Source organism: Parasteatoda tepidariorum, chromosome 11, assembly GCF_982258835.1.
Source record: "Parasteatoda tepidariorum strain Cologne lab strain chromosome 11, Ptep-v5.0, whole genome shotgun sequence".
Lineage (NCBI taxonomy): Eukaryota > Metazoa > Arthropoda > Arachnida > Araneae > Theridiidae > Parasteatoda > Parasteatoda tepidariorum.
The window spans coordinates 73,166,595-73,191,166 of record NC_141765.1 but is presented as its reverse complement, the minus strand read 5'-3'; the positions used below and the strand labels follow the sequence as shown (position 1 = coordinate 73,191,166).

Sequence of the window (24,572 nt, the reverse complement as noted above, 5' to 3'; positions counted from 1 at the left end):
AAAATATCAAGTTTTTATAGTGCAGTAGCATTCATTTTTCAAGTACCTACATGAAATATAAGACTTAAATTTTTTCTAGCTACATGGTTAAGTGGGTCTCTTACTGAAATTAACTTTTTAAGGATACACTCAATGAGTGAGTTTTGATTAGTTCCTTTTACTTTTGTTGTTTTTAGTCATTTGGTTTAAAACTTTGCAGAATTTACTTTAACAGGTCTTAACCCTTGTGTACCAAACTATATAGAACTTGGAGAAAGGAAGATTTATTAAGATTTAGTCCACTTAACTGGATATAACCCATTTATAAAAATACTCAAATATCTGTGTTTGTTGATTTTATGTAAAACATTTATAATGCACTAAAAACAGAAAATTAGTAAGGCAATGCCAACTGTCATAGGATGCTTAAAATTTTGATGTTGGAATTTTGCCTGTTTGTGTTAAAGAGCAGCCTCGTTACCTTAAAAAGTTCAAAAGTGTGCTGATAGTTTCTTGTTTTAGTTACTGTTGTAATTTTAAAAATGTGTTACAAGATACTTTACCACATAAATTACACTGGTGTTTCAATTTAAGGTTATAAACATAAAGTTTTTGTTTTCTTTCTACAAAAAGAATGAGTCTCAAATAGGTTTTGTATGTTTATAACCATAAATCAGACTCCTGTGTAGATATCTTTTTATTGTAAATATTGTGTAGCAATCACAGTTATGTAAAGCATCTTAATTTTTTTTAGAAACTGATTTAAAACAATGAATTATTGTTACCACTTTATTTTGTCAAGTAATACGTCAAAATTGTAATTATTTTAACAAGCGATTTTCATTTATATCAAAAACATAGTTTGATTTTTGTTCATTAGCAACAATTTACTAATGTATTTTAACTAATTTATTCTAGTTATATAGTTCCATGTGTTAATGGGAACTAATTTAATACTCATTTTTAATGCTATAAAGTGTATAAACAAGTTTTTAATAATCATGTGATCATTTATGTATTTACTGTATAGTAATTTTCCCTCTTATCAATTTTTTTATCTGTTAATTTCTGTTCATATAAGTAAGTAAAAAAATTGTTTGTTTTTCTGTGACTGAAAAAAAAAGAGATGTGATTGTGTCACGTTGCATAACAAAGTGCAATATGTGTAGTTATTTTTCAAATTGTTTATTGTAAATATTTGACATTGCTTATATGTTCCGCTTTTCTAGTATTTTAAATATTTATATTTAAAAGTTGATGCTAGTTTTTGTAAATACTCAAATGTCTTCAGTTTCTAAAATTTACTAAAACATGTTTTGTTTCTCTTTCCTTACTTTCAGATGATTATTTCAGTGGATTCAACGATGAAATCAAATACTGATTGTGAAATATGCTCTTTACGTTTTGCTAAGCGTAAATTACAGCATAAAGTAAAAAAGCTTACTAAAAAGAAACATTTATTATTAAAAAAGAGAAGAGCTTTATTTAAAAGCGTTCATAATTTTGGAAGACAGCACTTTTGATTTCTCCTGTGAACATTTATGAATTTTTTTCCTTTTGTTATGAATTTTGTTAAAAAAAAAAAAAAAGCATTTAGTTACTTTTGTGATATTATTTTTGAGTTTTAATTTCTTTGTATGTTATTTTATTGTTTTAAAGTTTAACTTCCAATTGCAAAAGAACTGTTTTGTTTGAAAAAAATTTATATTCTTTCAATCATTAAATAAGAAATTTGTGAAACTGATGACACATTGTGATATTTTTGTTCTTTTTATTGTATTATAAAATTAAGAAACAATAAATGAATTGGCTGAAAATATTTCTAGTAACATAAATAAAAATTTCATGCTTCAGAACTTCCTGATGTAAGAAAATCAGGAATCATAAATCATAACTACTGCAGAACTTCAGCTAGAACAAGCCAAGGCTATCCGAGTCAACTTCCACAATCCTTGTCTATCCAAGGCCACTGTTCTCCAATATCTGACACCTAACGTGACAAAATCTTTTTCTACTTTGTCCAGCCACCTGATAGCTGGGCATCCTCTTTTCTTAGTGATAGACGGTTTGCCAAAAGTCAGTTTACTTGCAGGATTGGGGTCTTCAAATCTTTGCAAGTTTCCAAGTCATCTTATGATATGCTTAAATGATTTGGATGATGTTGGGCTCTTTAAATTTGCTGTGGAGCTATTAGTTTTTATTTACTATTTTTTTTCCTTCGAATTGTTTTGAAACAGAAAATAAATTATACGATTGTGAATATTTTAATGTTATTTAAAACATAAATACAATTTTTTTCCCTGATCTATTGTAGAAAAACCAGGGATCCCAACTAATTTCTTTTTTCTTTTCATGAATTGCACCTACTTTGAATCTGGGAATAATAATAAAAGTTCATTGTTTTAGTGTTATCTAAAATAAAACTTGAGAGCTACTGTTGTAAAAATAAAAAGAATCGGAAATCCAACTATTTTTTTTTTCTTGTTTCTATAAATTTTAGTTCCAACTATGATGTAGTAAGTTAAAATCAGAACTGAAACTTTGACGCTAGCGCATGCGCTTCTCCATTGGATAACCTCCCTCAAATACTTTTATTTTAATCTCCTTTTAAGTATGAGATTTGGATGTAAGTTTGTCTGCTTGTTAATCATATACCATTGCTAATTTTGTTTTGTCAATAAAATATGTTGTTAATTAGTGCTGGTATCATCCTGGACCTTTTAAACAGTGACAATTTATGGCATCCCTGCCAGCACGATACATTACGAATAAATGTAAAAACGAAAGCACTAAGTACGACGCCAACGAAATAACTACAATTACTCATAAATTGAGATGGAGGCTTCTAAACAGGCTCGTATAGCATTACGAACTTCTTTTACTAGAACTGCAAATAAGTTGGAAGCTCTCATAGCAGATATCAATCCAGATTTTTTGGAAATAGAAATCTATTTGGAACGGATTACGGAGAAAAATCGTCTATTACGACAATCACAAGACGAACATTTGAAACTCATGCAGAGTCTGAAATGGATTAATATGAAAGGTTTTCAGCTCTAAAAGTTAAAACAAATAAGATATTCGCGGCCAAGAACAAAGTAGTAAGCAATGCCATCAATAACGCTTCAGAAGTGAGTGCCACTACGAACAACTATAAGTTACCAGAATTGGATTAAATTGAGTTTGATGGAGATCCAAGGAATTGGCAATCTTTCTGGAATCAGTTTGAAAAAAATTAACGAAGACGAGAGAAAGGATGATAGAGACAAGTTCTCCTATTTACTGCAAACCACTACGCTGTCTTCCGAACCAATAAGAATATTAGAAACGTCCCCTCTTACTGCCGAACATTATAAGCAAGCCGTGGAATATTTAAAGGAGAGGTTTGGTAACGAAAGTATTAATCTAGATTTCTATCAAAGAATTATTGAAGTTGGTCACTGATGACAAAACAAAAACTGACTTATCAGTCTTATACGATGAACTACAAGGAAAATTAAGAGACCTGCAAGTCCTTGAACTTACACAAGATAAGTAATTTGATTTCTTGTATCCATTAGTTGTGAATCAACAGTACCATCGAATTTATTAGTAGTTTACGAACGACAGAAAAATCAGTTTGAAAAAAAGGGTAAGTCTGATTTAGATTTAATAGCAGATTTCTCTTAAGAATCGAAGTAGAGACTGAATCAAAACTAAAACTTTCAAAAGAATTTTTATCTAATAAATATATCCCCAAAAGAAATAATTTAGATAAGTATAAAAATAAGTATTCAGTTCCTACTTCGTCTGAATTATTTACCGCAAATAGTTAATTTAAGAAATAAACATATTAAGTCAAAAAAAAGTAGATTATTATTATATATGTATATTTTGTGATAAGTCGCATGCATCAGAGAGTTGTAAGGAATCAGCTTCTATGTCTTTAGAAAATAAGAAAGATATAATAAGAAAACTAATGCTTGTTTTAAAAAAAAGACAAAGAGCTAATCATTGTAGGTCGAAGCATGTTAGATGTTCTATTTGCAAAACTAGACATTTTGAAATATTAAGCCCATATAATCTAAATCATAAGGTAGATCATGTTTCCCCGGAAGAAAATTACGAAAATAAAACCAATATCTTAAGTAATCAAATAAATCTCACGGATGTATTGCTCCAAACTTTGGTTGTAAAAATATTTAATGGTAAGAATTATAAGTTAATAAGAGCAATTGTGGACCAGGGTTCACATCGTAATTATTTGTGTAACAATGTTGCCAATTATATGAACTTAAAACCTATAAGTGAAGTTAAAACAATCATTGTTCGGTGGTGTAGAAACTTCTGAAAGTATTCATAATTTGTATTGTATTAAGTAGTGTTGATCATAAATGTAAACATAAATTTCAAGTGTTTAATCAAAATAAATGTTCTGATATTAAACAAATTCCATATAGGCCATGGATTAGAGAGTTAAATATTAGTGATTTAGAACGTAAAAAAAATACCCTGTTGACAAAGAAATAAAATTATTAATCGGAGCAGATATAGCTTGTAAAATACTGACAGGAAAAATAAATATAAGTTCAGGCCTGGTGTGTATAGAAAAGAAGCTCAAAAACAGCTTATAAGGAAGTAATTTATGCAAATACGCATACAATTACGAATGAAACTCTCTTTTTATTTCTTATCTTCTTCTCAACGATAGTGGAATCGCTGACTTATGGCGCCTTGATTTTTTAGGTATCTCCGATCCCATGATGAGTCAGACTAAATTCGAGTTAAAAAAAGATACTTAAACATTTTGAGGAGACAATTAAAGTCAATTCTGTGGGAAAGAAGAAATCGCGTTACCTTGGATTACGGATTGTTGTAGTTTATTTACGCCGCACTAGAACTGCACAATGGGCTATTTGCAACGGTCTGAAAAACATCCCTCAGGATGATCCGAAGACGTGCCATCACAATTTTGATTTAAATTTATTCATTCGACCACCGCTCTGAGTTGAATTAAGCGTAATTTAAAATGGGAATTACTTGTATATAATCGCGTTAAAAAAATTCCTTCGATAACTTCTGTCACCATGTGGCGCCACTTGCCAGGTAGATTGAACCCTGCCGATATTACATCACGTGGCGGCACTGCTGAACAGTTAATTCAACGTCGTTGTATGGAGGGACCTATTTGACTTTACGATAAGGAAGAAAATTGACCTAAATCAGAAGAAAACCCAAGTGAAGAATTGGTTAATTCAGAGCTACGTAAGACGGTAATAATTGCTTTAAATACGGATGACAGTGATCAATATTGGTATTGTAAACATTTTTCACCATATAAGAATTTTTCTAAGGTTTTAAGTGAAGATGAACTTAGTAAAGCTGAAATTTCTCTTACGTTATTAATTTAAAATGATATTTTTAAAGATGTAAATTATAACTAACTTGAGCAATTAAGACCATTTGTTGACCAAAATGGTGGTATAAGAGATAAAACCAAATTTGATTATCGTGATGATCCATCTGATTTCATTTATCCAATTATTTTGCCAAATAATCATCCTGTTGTAAAATTGTTAATTTTAAGTTATGTTGATTACTTACGTGCTGATATTTCTTTATTGTTGTCTCACCTAAGAGAAAAATATTGGGATTTGAAAAGTCGTAAGACCATTCGTAATTGTATTAAGCATTACCCTTTTGACAACCAAAGCATATGTTCAGTCTTTAATACGATTTACTGCTCGACGAGGACGACCTTCAGTTAAATGTTCCGATAACGGAACAAATTTCATCATCGCAGAAAAGGCTCTTCGTTCAATAGATAGGGATAAATTGAACTAAAGAGGTGCAGAACAAAAGATACATTTTAAGTTCAATCCTCCTTCGGCAAGCTGGTGGGAGTGCCTAATCCAGATGGTGAAACAAATCTCATGTAAAATATTAGGACGCGCTGCTCTTGACTATGAGATATTGATTATGAAAGAATAATAAATACGAGACCCTTACTTCACAATTTCCGAAATGTTCTTGCACGAGATATCTTCCTCAGGTGTCGTAGATATTGATCAGGTAGTTAAGAAAAGTTTGAGTAAACGAGCTAAATATCTCCAAAAAATAAGAGAATTACTTTTTAGGACTGAGTATTTAGGGCAATTACCAAGGCCAGATTAACCATTAAACATACTAAGCACATGCGTAGGGCACCACGAAGCACCAGTGATAAAAACAAATTTCTACTAGACATAATTTTTTACGTATTTTAATTCCATTTTTAAGTCCTTACATGATTTTAACTAAATTGATATTGTGTTATAATTATTTCAATCACGCGGACACGAAAAACAAAGCTGTGTATTTACAAAATGACCAATGCTTTTTCCTAACAGACCACCTCCTATATAGTCGGTGAATAGCTGAGGCCTGAAATACAAAACTAGAGCTGGGAAAAAGCTTTGTGTAAACAAGCGTAACAAATTGATTTCCTACACTAACATGTCAAAGCATCCTTTTCATCTCTGAAACATCTTGGGGACCGCTAAATCCCCCCCCCCCCATGCTTTTGCTTTTTTTTCAGTGAAAAACTTTTAAATGTCCTTCTTTGTGGGAGCTTCTGCTACAGAAAAGTAAGAGGGCGAATAAAAGAGAGGTTCCTTAACTGGTATATTTTTTAAAACCAATTACGTGATTATGAGCTACATCAATTTTCTCATTTTCCGCGTACACTAGTGCTACTCGATCTTGACTAAGTGTGTGTTTTGTTTTATTCCATGTTCGAGGAAACTTAGCTTAATTTTAAAATTATAAATCTTTTTTGAGATTTAATAATTTAACGAGGCTATAAAAAGAAACAAGAATCCCCCAGAGATTCTTTGAAGTTTTCACGACTGACGTAAAAAGTAACAATTTATTTTTATTAATTTAGTTTTAACTTGCGTTTCCCCTTTTCATTTATAGATTATTGAAAATGTTGTAACAACGTAATGGGATTTTTATTTATCATGAGATGAGTCACTTTAATTAATTGATTTTAAATAGAATATTTCAAATGAAAATTACGTATACTTATCAATGGAAAAATTAAATTAGATTCAAAATTAATGTGGAAAAAGTAGGCATATTTTATAATGTAATATGAGTATAATTTATTTTAGACCAAATGAATAATTTGTTTATAAGGGGAGTCGGATTTTCTAATCCAGTTCACGTTAGAATGGCCAAATTTGATATGTTGGGTGCAAAATAAAAAGTGAACGTTCAGAATAACTTTTAATCTAATCTAAGGATCGGATTTTCGCATACTCAACCTTTGTAGTTCAAAGACGTAACCTTAAATATAAATCGTTCAAATTAATGCTGACTTTTTTTTTTTAAGTTATGATATCAGACTCAAAAAAGTACTTTCTCAGAAAAACATATATTTTTAAAACAAATTTCGATAGTTTTGATATTCTCACCCTTGAAATAAGGGGAGGGTGACCGAAATCTGGAAAATATAGTCCCAATAATTTATACAGGAGAGCGATTAAAAGTTTGGACCTATCCATGTTAATTTCATTTTTTTCGTATTTCGCCATATCTCTGGAAATTGCTAAGCAAATCAAAAAGTTTTTGCACTCAATTTTAAAATACCTTTATCCGAATATAATTTTATGTAAAATAATAGTTACTATAGTATATTTTATCTACAAAAGGGAAATTGAATTGCAAGGTATTATATTGTTAAGTATGTAATTTTAGACAACAAAAAATTTTAATATAAATTGATGGAATAATTCTAGAGAAATCAAAATTTAAATATACGGCTTTTTGAAATTTGCTAACTCAGAAACTATTCGATCTATTTCGTTCAAATTTTGTTATTTAAAATTACATACTTTGAAACGGTGCAAACATTAGTATACGTTGCAACAGAAAAATGTTTCGACAACTTTTAGATAAAATAATTAAAAATTATAAAAAAACATTTCAAATGAAATTATGGATCTTTGGTTTAACGAATTTTATAACTGTGTACAAAACTCTTTTGATTCGCTTAAAAATTTCTCGTGATTTAGCGAAATGAGCAAAAGGTGAAATTAAGTTAAAAAGTTGCGAACTTTCGATTGCCACCTGCCTAAACTATTGCGACCATATTTTCCAGATTATGGCCAGCTGACATCCATATTTTGAGTATCAGAATTTCAAATCTGGGGAAATGAGATTTATTTTTTCAAAGAAAGTACGTTTTTGTGTCGGATTTTGTAATTTATTATATCATTAAAACATCGCCTGCGTTAATTATGGACTTTTGAACCCATTAGGATTGAGTCCTAGTGTCTGAAAATCCGATTATTTAATGAAAATTTGCACTTTTTTATTTTGCGCACACCCTTTTTCAGAAAATATTGTATAAATTTTCGGAATCTTTTTTTTTTCCTTCGTGTAATTCATGATTTTATAAGTTTTTATAATTAAAAAAATATTGAATTTATTTGTTGTATTTTTTCTTTATTTTCATGATTAAGTTTTTAATTAAAATTCCTTTTTAAAAAAAGAGTTCAAATTCTACACTATTTTTAAAGTTAAAATATGCATCAAAACAATATTTTGAGTATAATTAAAACCAGTTTAGTATAAACTGAAAAAAAAGGTTGCTCAAAGTTAGCTAGTTAGCTAGCTGATAATTTGTCCATATTTTAATAACTTTCATTTTAATTACTTTATATGTCAATAACTTTTTAAATTACTTTAATGCTTTCTGAAGTCCTATGCTTTTTTTAAATAAAAAGCATAGGAAACAGATTAAAAAATCGCTGTAATACTGAATAGTGGAGTTCACTGTTAAATTAATAACCAGTTTTAGTTAAATATATATAAAACAACCATATTATATTAGTGCATTAGCTTGTGTATTAAAACATTTCTAATCCTCTTTAGGTTAATTTTAATTATCTTAATGTTGATTTTACATTTTGTGTATTTTGCCATATCTCGCGAAATGAACGACTTTCTTATATCTATTATTTAAGATCAGCATTATCATCATTTTATTAAAATGAAACTAATTTCAAGTCCTTTGCTTTCATTGACAAATGCACATAATTATAAAATTCTTTCACATAATTATAAAATTCGTTTATCGAGAGATAAATATTTACTGAAAGTTATTTTTTACATGAAATTGTGATTTTATTTAATATTAGTCGAAAAAAAATTTGAATTGTAAGGTGGACAATTCTTTACATCATTTTAAAGAATATAATTTTACATGGCAAAATGCAAAATTCGTGTGAAATCGGTCGAATAGTTCCTGAGAAATTACATTTTTTAAAATATTTGATTTCTCAGGAACTATTTGACCAATTTCACTCAAATTTTGTATTTTCTCATGTGAAATTATATTCTTTAAAATGATGTAAAGAATTGTATACCTCACAATTCAAAATGTTTTCGACTAATATTAAATAAAATATTAAAAAATATTATTTTTTGCATGGATAAACGAATTTTGATAAACGAATAATTTCTTGTTTTATCCAAAATTTCTTTGGATAAATGAATTTTATAATTGTGCCCAAAAAGATTTCAATTCGCTTCAAAATTTCTCGAGATATGGCGAAATAATCAAAAAGTAAAATTAACATTCCAAAAGGTCGCGGGTCCAAACTTTGGAGCGCTCTCCTGACCTGACCATATTTCCCAGATTGTGGCTACCCCATATATTTTGGGGATTAGAAATCTAAATCTTTCGAAGAAAAGGTATGTTTTTGCAGAGAAAGTACGTTTATGTGTCTGATTTCGTAACTTAAAATATCGTCTGCACCAATTAATTAGTGTATTTGTAGTCACCCCCTCCAATCATTAGCCATAATTTTTCTATAATACCATAATGCACCCTCTAGCCATTTAGATTGAGTCCTAGAACGTGAAGATCTGGTCATTAGATCAAAAGTTATTCAGGGTAGTCCGATTTTTTTTTTTTTTTTTTTTTTTTTTTTTGCACACTCCATCGACTTGTCTTCAGTAATATCACTTCCTACAATGTTCTAAAAAAATTAGTTTTTTGAAGGTAGCATTTATATATGCCTGTTTTGTCAGAAAAATTAACAATTGCTTTGTTAAAAGAAGGTAATAGCAGACACTCCTTGAATTTTCTACTGCATAGTGCTTTTAAATAAAGCCTACAGCTAAAATTTCTATTCGTTTTTCAAAGTCTAAAAGTCTATCAGCAATTACAGGTTCAAGTTGCTCTTTGCTTCATGTTAAAAGTAAATACGAAATTTAGTACATTCCTTCCAGCCGGCCGAAGACTCCCCGTGCACGTTAAGAAAGGTGACTGATGCACGTTATGTTTATCGGGTCACAAAGTCCTCCATGTTTCCAACGTATGTTGTAGATCAAAATGTTATACCTTATTGTTTATTTTTTGATCATTATTAAATAAAATAATTCCAAAATAAAGGGTGAGATTAATAACTGTATGCGAACATCTTTTTTTTTTTAATTGATAGCATAAATGATAAGAAGATAAAACGTAAATATAATATAGGCATCCAATATTTTGATTACTCATCTGAAAAAGCTAATTGCACATTTTCTTCCCCCCCCCCGCTCTATTGAATTTAAAATAGAAGCATGTTATATAAGTAGTTTGTACCGCATTTTTATAAAAAAAAAATTAAAACGGCAGATTTCGATGTAGTTTTAAAATTCTGACAAAAGTTTCTTTTACTCCGTAAATATTTATTATTATCCATAATAAAGGGAGGTGGCAAAAATATTTTTGCTTACACTTAAAAGTCGGCTCGGACCGGCCCTAATACTAAATAAGATTCGATCGTCATTATCATCTGTTTGAATTTCGCAAGTTTTGAAATAGAATGCACTAGTCTACTTTTATTAATAAAATAGCAACGCTTTTAAAAAGAATTTTTCAGCAGCAAAAATTTTGAAAATTTCATTTTTACGCAAATATTTCTTTTAAAATATTCACAAAGTTTATATCTTCAAACATGTAAACTTTGTATAAATATAAATAACTCACTCATAAAGAGAAACGTGTTTTTATACTCAAGCACTGTCCTGCATACATCATCAAATTTATCTTTTTAATTAATTTATAAATTATACGTCAAAATATGAATATTTTCCACTTTAAAACTGAAGAATATGAACAGGTGCTGAAATGAAATCGAGTAAAACCTTAAAAGGTAAATATGAAGGTGAAATTTGGCGTAACGCAATCGTAGGTGTCTCTAAAAGCAAAACTGGATCTTGTTGAAAGCGTCCAATATTACATGAAACATTATTTGACCTGTTTTCTTCTCAAAATGATGGGTAGAATTCAAGCGGGTTTCGTTTTCATAATATTATTGTTTTGCTCAGTGGAATGTCGTAGAAGACGATTTCGAGATTGTCCAGAAGAAAGGTTGAAAATCCGCGAAGACCAAGCAGATGTTATTTTAACAGGAACAGTAAAACGGTTATATGGTGCTCAAGATGGTTTGTACAGTGGTGAAGTTTTGGTGAAGCGAGTAATAAAAGGAGATTACATTAAATCTGGCGAATCCTTGATTGTGGAAGGATTTGGAAACCCTGATATCTGTGATAGCAATGGTAAAATTAAAGACTCTAAAATATTTCTTTTGAGTCAATTGCAAACTGGCAGATTTCGTCTAAACTCGAGCATGGTTCAAATGAATACCGCTAATTTGGAAAAAATAACTGCAACTGTTAAGGGTAAGTAAATAGTTAATGTTGCTTGAATTGTTTCTGGGGTGATAATTTTATGAAAATACAGTATCAATGTATTTTTCGTGAATTTAAAAAGCACCATTTGCTTGAATTAAGTGATCAAAATGCTTCTTTTCAACTAAAAAAGGAATTGTAGAAAGAGAAGCAATAAAAAGCTTTCTATATTCTGACATAAGGGAACTATTATTTCTCGTATGTCAGTTAAAACAGTTAACGATAATAATAAGAAAAAAATTCACACCTGTGAACTATATTTTACTACTATATTCGTACTATTCTTTAATGCTATGCTGACTTAACGCATGTCTTTAAAAACAGTGCCCCACTAAGTTATCACTTCACCCAAATTTTCTTTAATTTTAAATAAATAAATTATTTTAATTATATTTTCTCATTTAGAACTTTGAAATATATTGTTATATCTAACAATATTTGTTTCTAAATTAATTACGTTTTATGAAAGTAGGGTAAAAAGAGTCCGAAATTCTTGCCAGAAAATTATACCTTCACTCGTAGTTCTTCAATTAATCTAATTAAACTGTAATTTTTACAAGTAGGTAGTTTGTGTTCAAATGAAAATTGATTTTTTTTTCTTAGATACAATTTTGTATGCTTCAAATTTTGGGATAATAATTGATTATTTAGAATATTAATTTAATATTTAGGATAATAATTGCCCAATAATTTAAGAAACCACAAAGAATAAGGCATAAATAAAAATTCTAAACGCAAACTAAAGTTTAAAACCACAGTTGGAAATTACAATGGTGGTTTGCGTTTAATTGTTCAAATGACATCGAAGATCTTGTAAGCAAATGTATGGTGACTCTCACTATAAATGTGCTTTTCGAAACTTTTAATTGATTCTAATTAAAAATATATTCAGGAAGAAAATTTATCTAACTGTAAATTTTACTGAATATCACTTTATCTAAGACATTAAAAAGACTGGAATAAAAAGAAAATAAAGATGAAACCAGTCTTGGAAGAAAAATTCCTCAAATTCGAAATTTAGTAATTTTACTTTGCGTAGTATTTTTTTTTTTTTTTTAAATAAAAATGCAGTTGTACTATTTGGAGCGGAGGCAATTAAGATCCATATTAGCATAAATTGCAAGACGAGCCTCTATGCCTTTGAAACAAAGATTTTGCGTAGCAAAGTACCATGGTTTGGGAGGGGGTGCTTTTGGAAATAAAAGAGAATTTTATCTCTCATGTTTATGCATTAAATATTTTCAAAGAATCCTAAAAAGTTGTCGGATAGATTTTGTTTAAAAAAGAAAGAAAGAGAGAAAATATTACAGAAAATATTTTGTTCTGAGAGTGGTTTAGCAAAATCCACCCTTCTTTCAAGAACCTCTCGATTTCTGACAGAAAGAAAACATAATTTATTTTATTGACTGTTATGTCAATTTGCTTTAAATCCGAATTAGAATGAGTCATAATATTAGAATTATATAATATAAACTTTTTACAGTTTCTAAAATTCAAGTAAAATTATTTAATAAGCGGCTGTAATTATTAATTTCCTAATCGGAATTTCTGACTTTTTCGTACACCTTTTTTTATCATAAAATGTAATTAATTGCGAAATAAATACCGTTGCATAACAGTGCTTCATAAATTTCTAGATTAGAAAATAGTAATAAATATATTTTATTTGCTTAAAGAAAATTTAGGTGATGTTATAATTTCGTAGAGATTAACAACTATAGCACTGATATCCATAATTTATTTATTAGGAAAAATTTGGAGAAAAGTACAAAATTCATACCTTTTTATATAGATATATGTATGTTACTGTGAATGACCGAAACTGGTGGTTGTTGACTTCTACCGGTGAATGTTGACAATCACATAGTCCCTTTGGTAAATATCCGAAGCATATACTAGGTCTAGTTAAGAGCCACTGCCCGGTATGCCCAGGATCAATGTTTTTTTAAGATCAAGGGCCACTGCCCGGTTTGCATTTAACCGGTTCTCCGAACACTGATGTTTCTCTTAATCTATCCTCAGCAGTTATTAAAATATCGAATAAATATAATAATATCAACGAATAAATCGGGTATAACAAATATTTTGGACATTCACCAGTGAAAGTCGACATTCTCTTGATTTCGGTTATTCACGGTTACACACACACACACACACATAATATATATATATATATATATCTGGCGTTGAACACCTGACCCAGTTTTGAGTTTACGACCATGTGCTCAACTCCGTAGCCGAAGTCCTGGATCAAGCATTGGTAACAAATTTTTGCGTTACATTTAAAAGCAAACCCTCCCATGGTTAGCCCGATAGCGGAGAGATTGGAGAGATTATAACCAATGATCCGTCTATACCACTGAGGATATTTTACGTCAACACTACGTTTAGTGTGGAGCAGGACAGTTGTCGCTTGGATTTGAATCTAAGAGGCAAGCGTTCTAACCTCTAACCTATCATACCGTCTCTTGTACAGGAACATTGTTTGCCCGACTCACAACACAGACAGATATTTTCCATTCTATAAACAGTCAACTACTGCCAATAACTACAAAATAATGAAAGTGGCCCAATGAAAGTCTGGGCAATGTAGTGACTCTCCTCAAGATAATATTGAGATAAGATAAATTTCTTTTGCGAATTTTATAATCGAAGTTTGCTCAGATTTTTTTAAAGCTGTAGTAGAAGTCAGGAAGAATTGGAGATTACGTTGTAACTTTTCATTTATTCTTTTTATGTTACTTCCTGTTTCAATTATTATTATTTTTATTTATTCTGCCCCCAACCCGCCTTTCTTTAAATAAAATGTGTCTAATGTTGACACACTTTGATAAACATTTGACTAAATAGACCAAACTAAAGAGTCACTACAATCATAGGTGGACTACATACACTAAAATGAATGAAAACTTTGTCTAGACACACACTAATTAAGTAGGGTGAATATTTATACATTTATGAAAGTATACAATAAGAAATTAAATAAAATATATAATATGAGTAATTTCTTCCAATGTATAATTAGGAAGCCGCGGTTGCTTAAGGCAGCGGTTCTTAACCTGTGAGTCACGAAGCATATTTCTTGGGTCGCGCTGAGTCGAACCAAAAAAGTTAGTAATACACCAAATAATAAGTAATACCAACACCTCCTAGAAGAAGTCATTGTGGCTTACTCAGCCTAATTTTGACTTTTTTTTGGGTCGCGACATGAACATATTTCTCAAATTTGGGTCGCGACTTAAAAAGGTTAAGAACCACTGGCTTAAGGGATGGAGCCCTCGTCTCTCGATTAGGTGACTCAGGCTTGAATCCCAGCGATGGCAGGTCGATACCGCTGTCGACTCACAGTGCTGATACAAAATATCCTTAGTAGTCGACGGATCATGACTTAAAATTCCTTTGCCATTAGACAAACCGGGGAAGGTTTTCCTCTCCACGTGACGCAAATGCGGGTTAGTTTCACCAAGAAGTCTTTCACAAATGCTAGTTTGTCTCAATATTTGATCCAAAAATTCCCTTTTCATTTTGGTTGGGTTCAAAATTAAAAGGCTACAAAAACAAAGATGAACAGTGATAGTCGTAAACCCATAAATAGGTCAATCAAAATAAGATATATAATTAGGCAGAAATAATCTTATTGTAATTTTTGAAAGGAAACTCATTAAGGAGTATTAAGTCCATTGTAAAATATTTAATAAAGAATTCCATTATAAAATAATTATTAATTCCATTGTAAAATATTTAATAAAGAATATTTAATTATTATTTATGTAGCAAATACTTAAGTCATTTACGAGACACATTGGAAATGAAAGTAAATCCGTTTTCGTAAAAAATGTTTTTTTTACTATGCCGAAAGGTCCATATTTCGTGGACCACAGATTTCAAATCACTGCATTCCTTAGAATAAATGTTTCAAATTTTCGTTCTTTAAAGGTAGAATACATAATTTTTTTTTTTTAACAATTTGTAGTAATGTATAATATTTACTAAATTTAATGTTCGCTTGTTTATTTTTGTATTTTCACATTAAATCTTTATTTTTGAAACTTCATATTTTACGCAACTTCTTCAGTTTTCATTTTAATTCACAAATAGTAAAAATAAATAAATAAATAAAATACTATTATCTGTATTTTTCCAATTTTCGATAGATTTTTTAAATTTATTAATTCCTTCATAGAATCTTTTAATTCAAATCCAATTAAAAACTTTAAATTAATAGAATTAAACACGAACTCTAGTTTAAGAAATTTTTTAATCGACTTCAGAATTTAAATTAGGAAAGTAAAGAGATAAACCCGTGCGAAGTGGTTTTACCAATCAAAACAGAGGAACAAGTTTGAAGGAGATAATAAAAAGAAGGGTTATAAGAAACAGGTTTGAGGAAGTTTGGTGGAAATCCCAGGGGGCAAAAGATTAAATTAGAATATATTTCTATACATTGGAAGTGAGTGCTATATAAAAAAATCATTAACTAAACTATGAGAAGTTTTCGAAATATGAAGGGATTCCTAGAAATCAAGTTCGGTAGATGAAGAGCAGTGTTGAAGGGTTATTGGCAGAAAAACAAACCTAAGATTAGAATTCCAACTATATTGGGGGATGGAAGATCATTTAATATCCAGATTTTAGACACATATTTCATGTTCTTTAAATCAAAATTTAAGGGTACGTTTATTTTGTTAAATATAAGATAAACCACATTGACGGGAAATATGGTAAATGCACCAATTGTTACGATCAGCTTAAGGTTGGGGAAGTTCAGTTAATTTGCAGGGGAAAAAATTGCTCAAATTTGAAGCAATTTAGGGACTTATTTTCTTTAATAGGATAAAACAATCAAATTGTTTAATATCGAATTAGAGTGTTTTTTGGATTGCGCGATTAATTTTCTATAAATGAAATCAATAATATTAAAATGTATCCACGATCAGCAGTGATAGCTTTAAGGCAAATAAGCTCTTCATTGAGAAGATGACTTTATTGAGTTGAAACTTGAGGACTGGTTTGGTGCTAGTTATCTTCTCAACTGAAGAGTTCATTTACCTTTTAGCTATCGCTGTTGATCGTGGATTCCTTCACATATCATTATATAATGTGACTTCATTGAGTTGAGACTGATTTCGTGTTAGTTATCTTTCTAATATAGCACCCTCCTCCAATGTATGGAAACCTGTTCTATTTTTAGTCCCCAGGAGTTCCCGCCAAAACCCCTCTCACTACATTTTCTGGTTGGTGGTTGGTTGGTTGTAATGCCACTCGCCACACGGGCAAGCCTACTTGGTGAAACCGAGCAAATTTAAAGCAAAATGTTCGATTCTTTTTTTTCAGTGGCGCCATCTATGGCCAAGAATTCGACTTCTGCCACATCATACGTCACACCTGTTTATAAGGCGGACCCATTCATTCATCCACAGATCGTAATTTTGACCTGAATTAGAGAACGATCGATCTCCAATCCAGTACCCCCAGAGGTATTGATTTGTTATGGGAACATGGAAGACTTTGCGACTCGACAGAATTTTAACTTGCATCAGTAACCAACTACACGGGGAGTCTTCGGCCGGCGGGGTTCGAACCCACGAACTCTCGGACATGGGTCCAGCGCCCTACCGATCAGGCTATCCCTGCCCACATTTTCCTTTTTCACTTGTTCCTCTGTCCTGATTCGTTAAGCCACTTTGCACATCTTTATTACTAATCTCATTTGGTGTTTAGACACCAACGAAAGTTCTGGTTTAAAAAACCGAAACTGTAGTATGTCCATTTTTGTGCCTTATTTACGTTGTTTTTCACTTTCTTCTATTAACACTAATTATACCCTATTATTTATACTGTAAAGGCTTATTTACCGTAAAAATCTTGGATTATAGGAATTGTCATTACACATTTCAAAAGCTATATAAGCTTATTTACTGTAAAAATCTCAGATTTGTAAGAGTTGTCACTATACATAGTTAAAATCAAATTACCATGTTAATGACCTTGAAAATGAAGCAAATGATACAAGGTTATCACAAAATCTTCCAAGAACAGTCAAATGCAACTTCATTCAGCACAATACGTTACAAAGCTTATGTTCGATTAGTGTTACTACTTTTGAAACTCTATTTTAAAATCATATTAGTACTTTTCAGGCATGTGGATGACAGAAAAGCCATGGAGCAGACTATTATTTCAGATATAATTATTATTTGATTTTACTCTTCATATATACATATTAATTGTTAGAAGAAAAAAAACTGGCGAGAAAATCAGTTTTTGGTACAAATTCTCTAGAACGCATAAATTATACATATAGGGCCATATAGATGATAATTCAATAAAATAAAAATATTAAAAATAAAAAAGAATATATTGGTATAATTTAAAATCAGGAATATAGTGTTAAAGAAGTTTAAAAATATGGATAAAACAATTTTTTGTTCAAAACGTATCAAAAATACAGGTTCAGAACACAAATATTTCCCATATCACCCATGCATATTTTTAAATTTGTTTCCAACTTAAATAACATTATTAGTAAATTGATGTATAGCAACTTTAAATGTTTACTTTTAAAGCAATTTTGTGTATTCATAGGTGTTCCATATAGGCGTAGATCACCAATTGCTGAAGGTAAGTAAAAAGACAAATTTAAATAATGCATTCATATTTTATTAGCTAATTTTTGATGTTTAAACTGAAATACTTCCACTAGAAATTGGGGGGGGGAAACAGTTTTATTACTATTTTAAAAGTCTTAAGAATAAGGAACAAGATAATATTTTGCAGCATATATCATAACCTGCTCAATATCATAACCTGCAAATCGTGCAAAGAGACTTTATTTGAAATTTAATACCAATATTACCGGCAATACATAAAACGCTGGCATTCTGTAGAAAGCCTAAATATGTTAAGGAATGCCTTTTTGAGCAGGTTATGATATATGATTGTTATTGTAAATTTTCCCCAAGTATTAATTTTCGCTAAGTGTATAATTTTGCAAATTGAGACCGTCATATTGAAATCATAAATTGTGTAAATTTTTGCAATTCATTGATTTTCTAATTTCTTATTTATCGTTCCAGCTAGTCAATGTAAAAGTTGTGTTAAACAATGTTTACCTGAAATGTTGCATATAGGGTAGCGTCATTTTTGTATATATCTCTGTATACAAAATACTCTGTATACTCAAAAATACATTTCAATAATAAAACAAGGTAAATAATAGCAGTGGTTATTTTTGCTAAATGAAATGAACTAGTACTAAAGACAAATTGACCAAAGTTCTTTTTAATATAAATATAATGTGATTTTTTAAAGCTTAAGAAAATCACAAACTGAAAAGTTTTGTCCCGATAGTTTAATCAAGGCAGAGGTCGAGAGTTAGGACACATCTTAAAAGATTTTTAAGGAAAGGAAAGTTGCATAAATCATATCTCTCCTAATCCTAATGATTTCTATAGGAACATTAAGTTGAGAACGCAGAGAAAAAATTAGGAAGCATATTTCCACTTACAGATCCAAGCAAAAAAAATCAGGCAGCTGTGTTCGTGCGTTAAATTTTTAATTAAGTTCATGGGTTTTAGAAGTTTTAACTGTAGTTAAGTCCTTTGTGTAAGGATGTAGCAGAATTTCACAATGCGATCCTTTGATTTTTTTTAATGAAATTTTCTAAAATAAAATTTAAAAAAAAACATTTGTGACTACCAAAAACCACTATAATACTCAAATTTTAATTTTTTCAGAAACATATAGACTTCCTTAAAATAGGTGTATTTTAATATCATCCATTGTATAATAGGATTGCTCTATTTAAACATTAGTACAGAAAAGTTATCACCTTGAATAACTTAGAATTTTATTAACAGATTTTTCGATCTAAATGCAAATTTCAGGAGCTCAACAGGTTGATCTAAAATATACTTATTAATTAGTGATCACTATTAAGTTACGGAACCAGACAAAGAACATATTTTCTCTGAATAAACATACCGTTTTCCGGCTAATTTAAATTTCTGACCATCAAAATTTGGGGGTAGCTGATATTAAACTTTGGTCCCAATAGTTCAATCAGGAAAGAGGTCGAAATTAAGACCTCTTAATGTTAATTTCACCTTTTGCGTACTTTGTTTCTGAATTCTGCTTCTGTATTCATGTTTCTGAAATTATTCAAGAGAATCTAAAAAATTTTGCTCGCAATTATAAACCTAGTTTATCTAAAAATAATTCAGATTCCAAAAATAATTCTATGCAGAAATAATTTTAAGTAATTATTTATTATTTTTTGTTATTTTATTCAATTATAGTTGAAAAAAATTTGAATTGTAAGGTATTCGAACTTTGTTACATCATTTTAACTAATGTAATTTTATGTGGCAAAATAAAAAATTTTGGCGAAATAAGTTTAATAGTTCCTAAGATTTATTTTTATTATCCATTCCATTGTTTTTATTATTGTGTTTAATAATGAAAGAAAAATTATGAATTATACATAAAAACTTTATATCATTTTAAAGTATGCAAATTTAAGTGATGAATTACAAAATTTGATAGAAGATGGTCGAATAATTCTTTAGAAATAAAAATCTAAAATATGACTTTCTTGGAATGTTTAACTTCTTCATTATTCGACGGATTAAGGAACATAAAATAATTATTAAAAATTATTTTTGCGTGGAATTATCTTTGGATAGTTGAGTTTAATAATTGTAGGAAAAAGTATTTTGATTTGCTTACATAGTTCCAGAAATATGACGAAATGCGTAATGAGACAAATTTAACATTAACAGGCAAAAATTTTCCTGCACTCTCCGACTATTAGAAACATATTTTTTAGATCCCCCTCCCCCCCCAAAAAAGGTTGTGAGGTTGAAATTTGTCAAAAAAAGGTCAGAAAAAGTACATTTCTTCTGTCTGATTTGGTAATTTAATTAATAGTAAGCACTAATTATTTACATATTTAAGATCAACCTTTTGTGTCATTAAAATTGGCGCTTAGTTATTGAAGATTAGACCATTAGAGCGAAAGTTATTCATAGTGATATCTTTGGTTTTGTTTACTTTTTTTTGTTTCATGACAAAAGTATTTTCTAAGAAATGAAAAATACAAAAATATTGTGTGCATATCATGAACCATATTATTTTGAACCATATTAAATAGCTTCAATTAACGCTAAAGCAAAACAAACGAAATGTTGAAAATAAACATTAGCTTTTTTCAACGAAGTGCTAAAAGATTCTAATCAAATGGTTAGAATTAACGATTTAAACCATGACTTTAATCACTAGAGATTTTAAAAATATTTTTTTATTTTAATCATTAGATCATAAAAAAGGAAACAATGATTAGGTTAATTTATCACGTAGTGAAAGAAATTTTAAGTAGTTTAGAACAAAAAAGAAAAAACCTTTTAAAGTAAAAAATATTATAAAACATTTTCTACAAGCATTTAGTATTTGTAATGATTACTAAAAATTTAGAAAAAATAACGAAATAAAAAATAACTGCAAAGATTTTAAAAACAATGTGATAAAAGTATGCAAATAATACATTTAATGTGCATTTTATATATATCGAGCTTATATATACTGTTAGAAGGATACATTTGTATAAGAGAATAATAGGTAGTTTTTTTTTGGTGCTGTGTATAAAAAAGAAAGCTATATTTTAATTTGTTTCAATGCTAAGAATTTTGAAAATACTTTTGGTCCTACGTTACTTTTATGTTGCTGTTACATTTTACATAATTTTTGACTAAATCGACGCCGAATGGGTAGAAAAACAGGGGAATTTTTTAAGTGAATGAATTATTAATTACCGCACCTCTTCTTTAACGTAGCAGGTAAAGCTTCACTCTAAACGATAACGACAATTTTAATAAAGATTTTTTCTGTGAACATAGTCACTTTTTTAAATGATATAACTTTGCAGCTCATTATTTTTTACTTTAAAATTGAAAAAAAAAAAGTTAATTCTAGATCATATTAAACCTTCTAGTTATCAAGATTTATTTATAAAATTTTGAAACTATTTCGTAAATTTTTTTTCTTCTATTATCTAATTTTTCAAATCAAATTCTAGACAAAATCCATGTTCTTGTTCATTTTCTTTTTTTGTTCATTTACGTCGCACTAGAGCTGCACAATGGGCTATTGGCGACTGTCAAGAGAAAATCCAAAATAAAAGTATCAAGCATATGATTTTAATTGTGAATAGAAACAATACCACCATTATTGTTTCTATTATTATTTACAATGAAACAACAAAACCAACATCGAACAAATGAAAAGAAATTTCATTAAGAAGTGGCATCTATTATTTGTTTAATTTGATTTCTGTTACCGTCTGAACCTTTTACATAATATATCTACACAACTCTTCTTTAACGTAGCACGCAAATTTTCATTCTAAATGATAAGGAAAATTTAAAAAGTAATTTCTTTTTGTGGAGCAAAATCACTTTTTTAAGTGAAATAACTTTGAGTTACATTATAATTCAGTTCTCGCACATATTAAAACTTCAGTTTATGGAGATTTACTAATAAAATCTTTAAAATATTTCAAAAAACTTTTTTTTCTATTTATCTAATTTTTTTTTTTAAAAACAAGGAAGGACAAAATCCAAAATAAAAGTATCAATCTTAAAATTATAATTGAGAATAATCATATTACCATTTTTGTTCGGATTATTATTAATTCTATTATTATTATTTATAATAGAACAACAAAATCAACGTTGAACAAATTAAAAGAAATTTCAATAGGATTTTTTTTTCTTTATTAAATTTGATTTCTCTTGCATCATACAACATCCGGTTTTCTAACAGTGTCCAATATTTTGCTTAAATGTACTTTTTATGATATCCAAGTTTTTTTTTACCTTTAAAAACATAATTCTAAAACCGTATTTACAATTAAAATAAAACATATTAATATTATGATTTTGTTCCTCGTAAGATTAATCAAAACATGTACTATATATAAATACATAATTTTATTTATGTGTATAAAATTCGTTTACCACAGTAAAAGTGAAGAGAAAAGTATATTTTTCAGAGCCGTGTGAAAAGAAATTCTGCAAATTCCATGGTGATTGTTTTGAAGAAAATCGTCGAGCATCTTGTCGTTGTGCAACAAACTGTAAAGAACATTATAATCCTGTTTGTGGCAGTGATGGACTAACTTACAATACAGAATGTCAGTTAAGAGTTGAATCTTGCCGCAAGAAGAAGAAATTGTATGTACGTCATGAAGGACTTTGTTTAAGGACAGAATAACTGTACAAAGACAATAACTTTTTAATAATACTTTATTTAAATTAACCTAAAAAAGTATTAAAAAATCGTAACTAAACAACTTGTTATTAAAGTTTTTAATCCTTTTCGATTTGTTTCCGTAAAAAGAAATAACTAAACGTAACACATGCTTAATAACTAAATATGTCGTTGATAATATATGTATTTTATCGTTAATAATCTGATATCCCAAAAAAATGAAATTCAAATTTTAAAAAAACTTTTAAGAGTATGGTTTTTATAGTTTTTTAGACATATTATAACAGTGAGTGAGCTCCTTGCTCTGCTCGGTATCGCTCGCCAAACTTGGGCTTCGCTCGTTCTCTCCGCCTTGGTCTTGTTAAGCATATAAAATTTTGTAATGTTTCAAACTTTATATTAATTTTATTAGAGTCTACGCCCATTATATTAATTTTATTAGAGTCTGCGCCATTTTCTCGTTGTAGCTCACCAAGAATCGTTATTGTGCATTTTTTTCAAGATAGATTCGCAAATGGATTACCGAAAAAGCTCTAAGAAAAATCGAAATATTAGAGTTGATTTACATTCAATATTCAATAAAAAATCGATTATTTCAAAATGACGATGAATCGATTATTTCAATCTTCAGACATAAGAGTACGTGGTTGAAAAAAAATATTATTTTACTTTTACAAGTTTTTACAAAGGGGAAAAGAAACTTTAGAAGTAAGATACGTGAAAACTAATGCCTTGATATATTAATTAAAGTTTTTTTTTCGAGTCTCAGAACTGAAGTTAGCTGATAAGAATTTAAGTACATTTTGCTATATTAAAATTGCTCGGTGCGAAACGTCCGCCTGGTCGTAATAAATAAGCACACCCTTTTTCTCTAGGAATGAACAAACAAATTATTCCTTTTTTTATTATATTGTTTCTTATTCGTTTGATTTGTGAAAACTAAATGCATATTCGTGCAATTCAAAAAACCACAACTATTTGCTTTGTTTTTTAAATGAACAAATTCGAACAGCAATTTTATTTTTATACTTAAATTTATATATTACACCGTTAACTTTGAGAAAGCTGCTCTTTTAGAAAAAGATGTTGAAAAAATTTTCTTTTGTTAAAAATATTTTTCAACTTTAGCACAATTCATAAGATATTAAAATAGTATAATTTGTTATCAAGAAAACGCCTTGTTTTGTTAAGCAACAAATATTAAAAATTGAGAAATTTGTAAAAAGATTTCAAAACCGTGCTGTTTGTAGAATCATCATATGATTTGAAATATGAAATGAAAAATACGCAATTTTTGAGCCTATTTTATCTAAAAAAAATAAAAATAATAAAAATTACGCAGCGACAGGGTTAACATTTTTTTTTTTTTTTACAGAAACTATGCATACAAATATTTCCTATATTTCATCATAAGAGTATACGAATGATATTGCTCCAGAGAACCTTCTCAATAATTTCGTTATTTCCAGAATTGAAATCTGTTTGAACGAAACATATTATTGCTTGAAAGCCAAAATGCAATGCAATCTAACTATTATTATTTATTTAAGCTTATTCCATTAATTTGTTGATAGTAAAGATAAGGCTATGCGTTCGAAGTCCCTTTTACTGTTATACTA

At 29.2% G+C, this 24,572-nt stretch overlaps 2 protein-coding genes across 2 annotated transcripts in view; both read left to right on the top strand.

Annotated features, from left to right (window-relative positions):
- The window catches only part of LOC107451024 (WD repeat-containing protein 48), a 77,011-nt gene extending 75,215 nt beyond the window's left edge, over window positions 1-1,796 (top strand). Inside the window, exon 19 of the mRNA XM_016066990.5 lies at window positions 1,320-1,796. Within this exon, the coding sequence (XP_015922476.1) occupies window positions 1,320-1,502 (183 nt within the window). The 3' untranslated portion in view covers window positions 1,503-1,796. The remainder of the gene's footprint in view (window positions 1-1,319) is intronic.
- A 9,394-nt stretch (window positions 1,797-11,190) lies between these two features.
- LOC107451027 (agrin) lies at window positions 11,191-23,988 on the top strand. Its single transcript, XM_016066994.5, has 3 exons — window positions 11,191-11,679; window positions 18,274-18,309; window positions 22,736-23,988. Exons 1-3 carry the CDS (start codon window positions 11,238-11,240, stop codon window positions 22,954-22,956), a joined length of 699 nt encoding a protein of 232 aa, XP_015922480.1. The 5' UTR covers window positions 11,191-11,237; the 3' UTR covers window positions 22,957-23,988.
- Window positions 23,989-24,572: the final 584 nt, after the last annotated feature.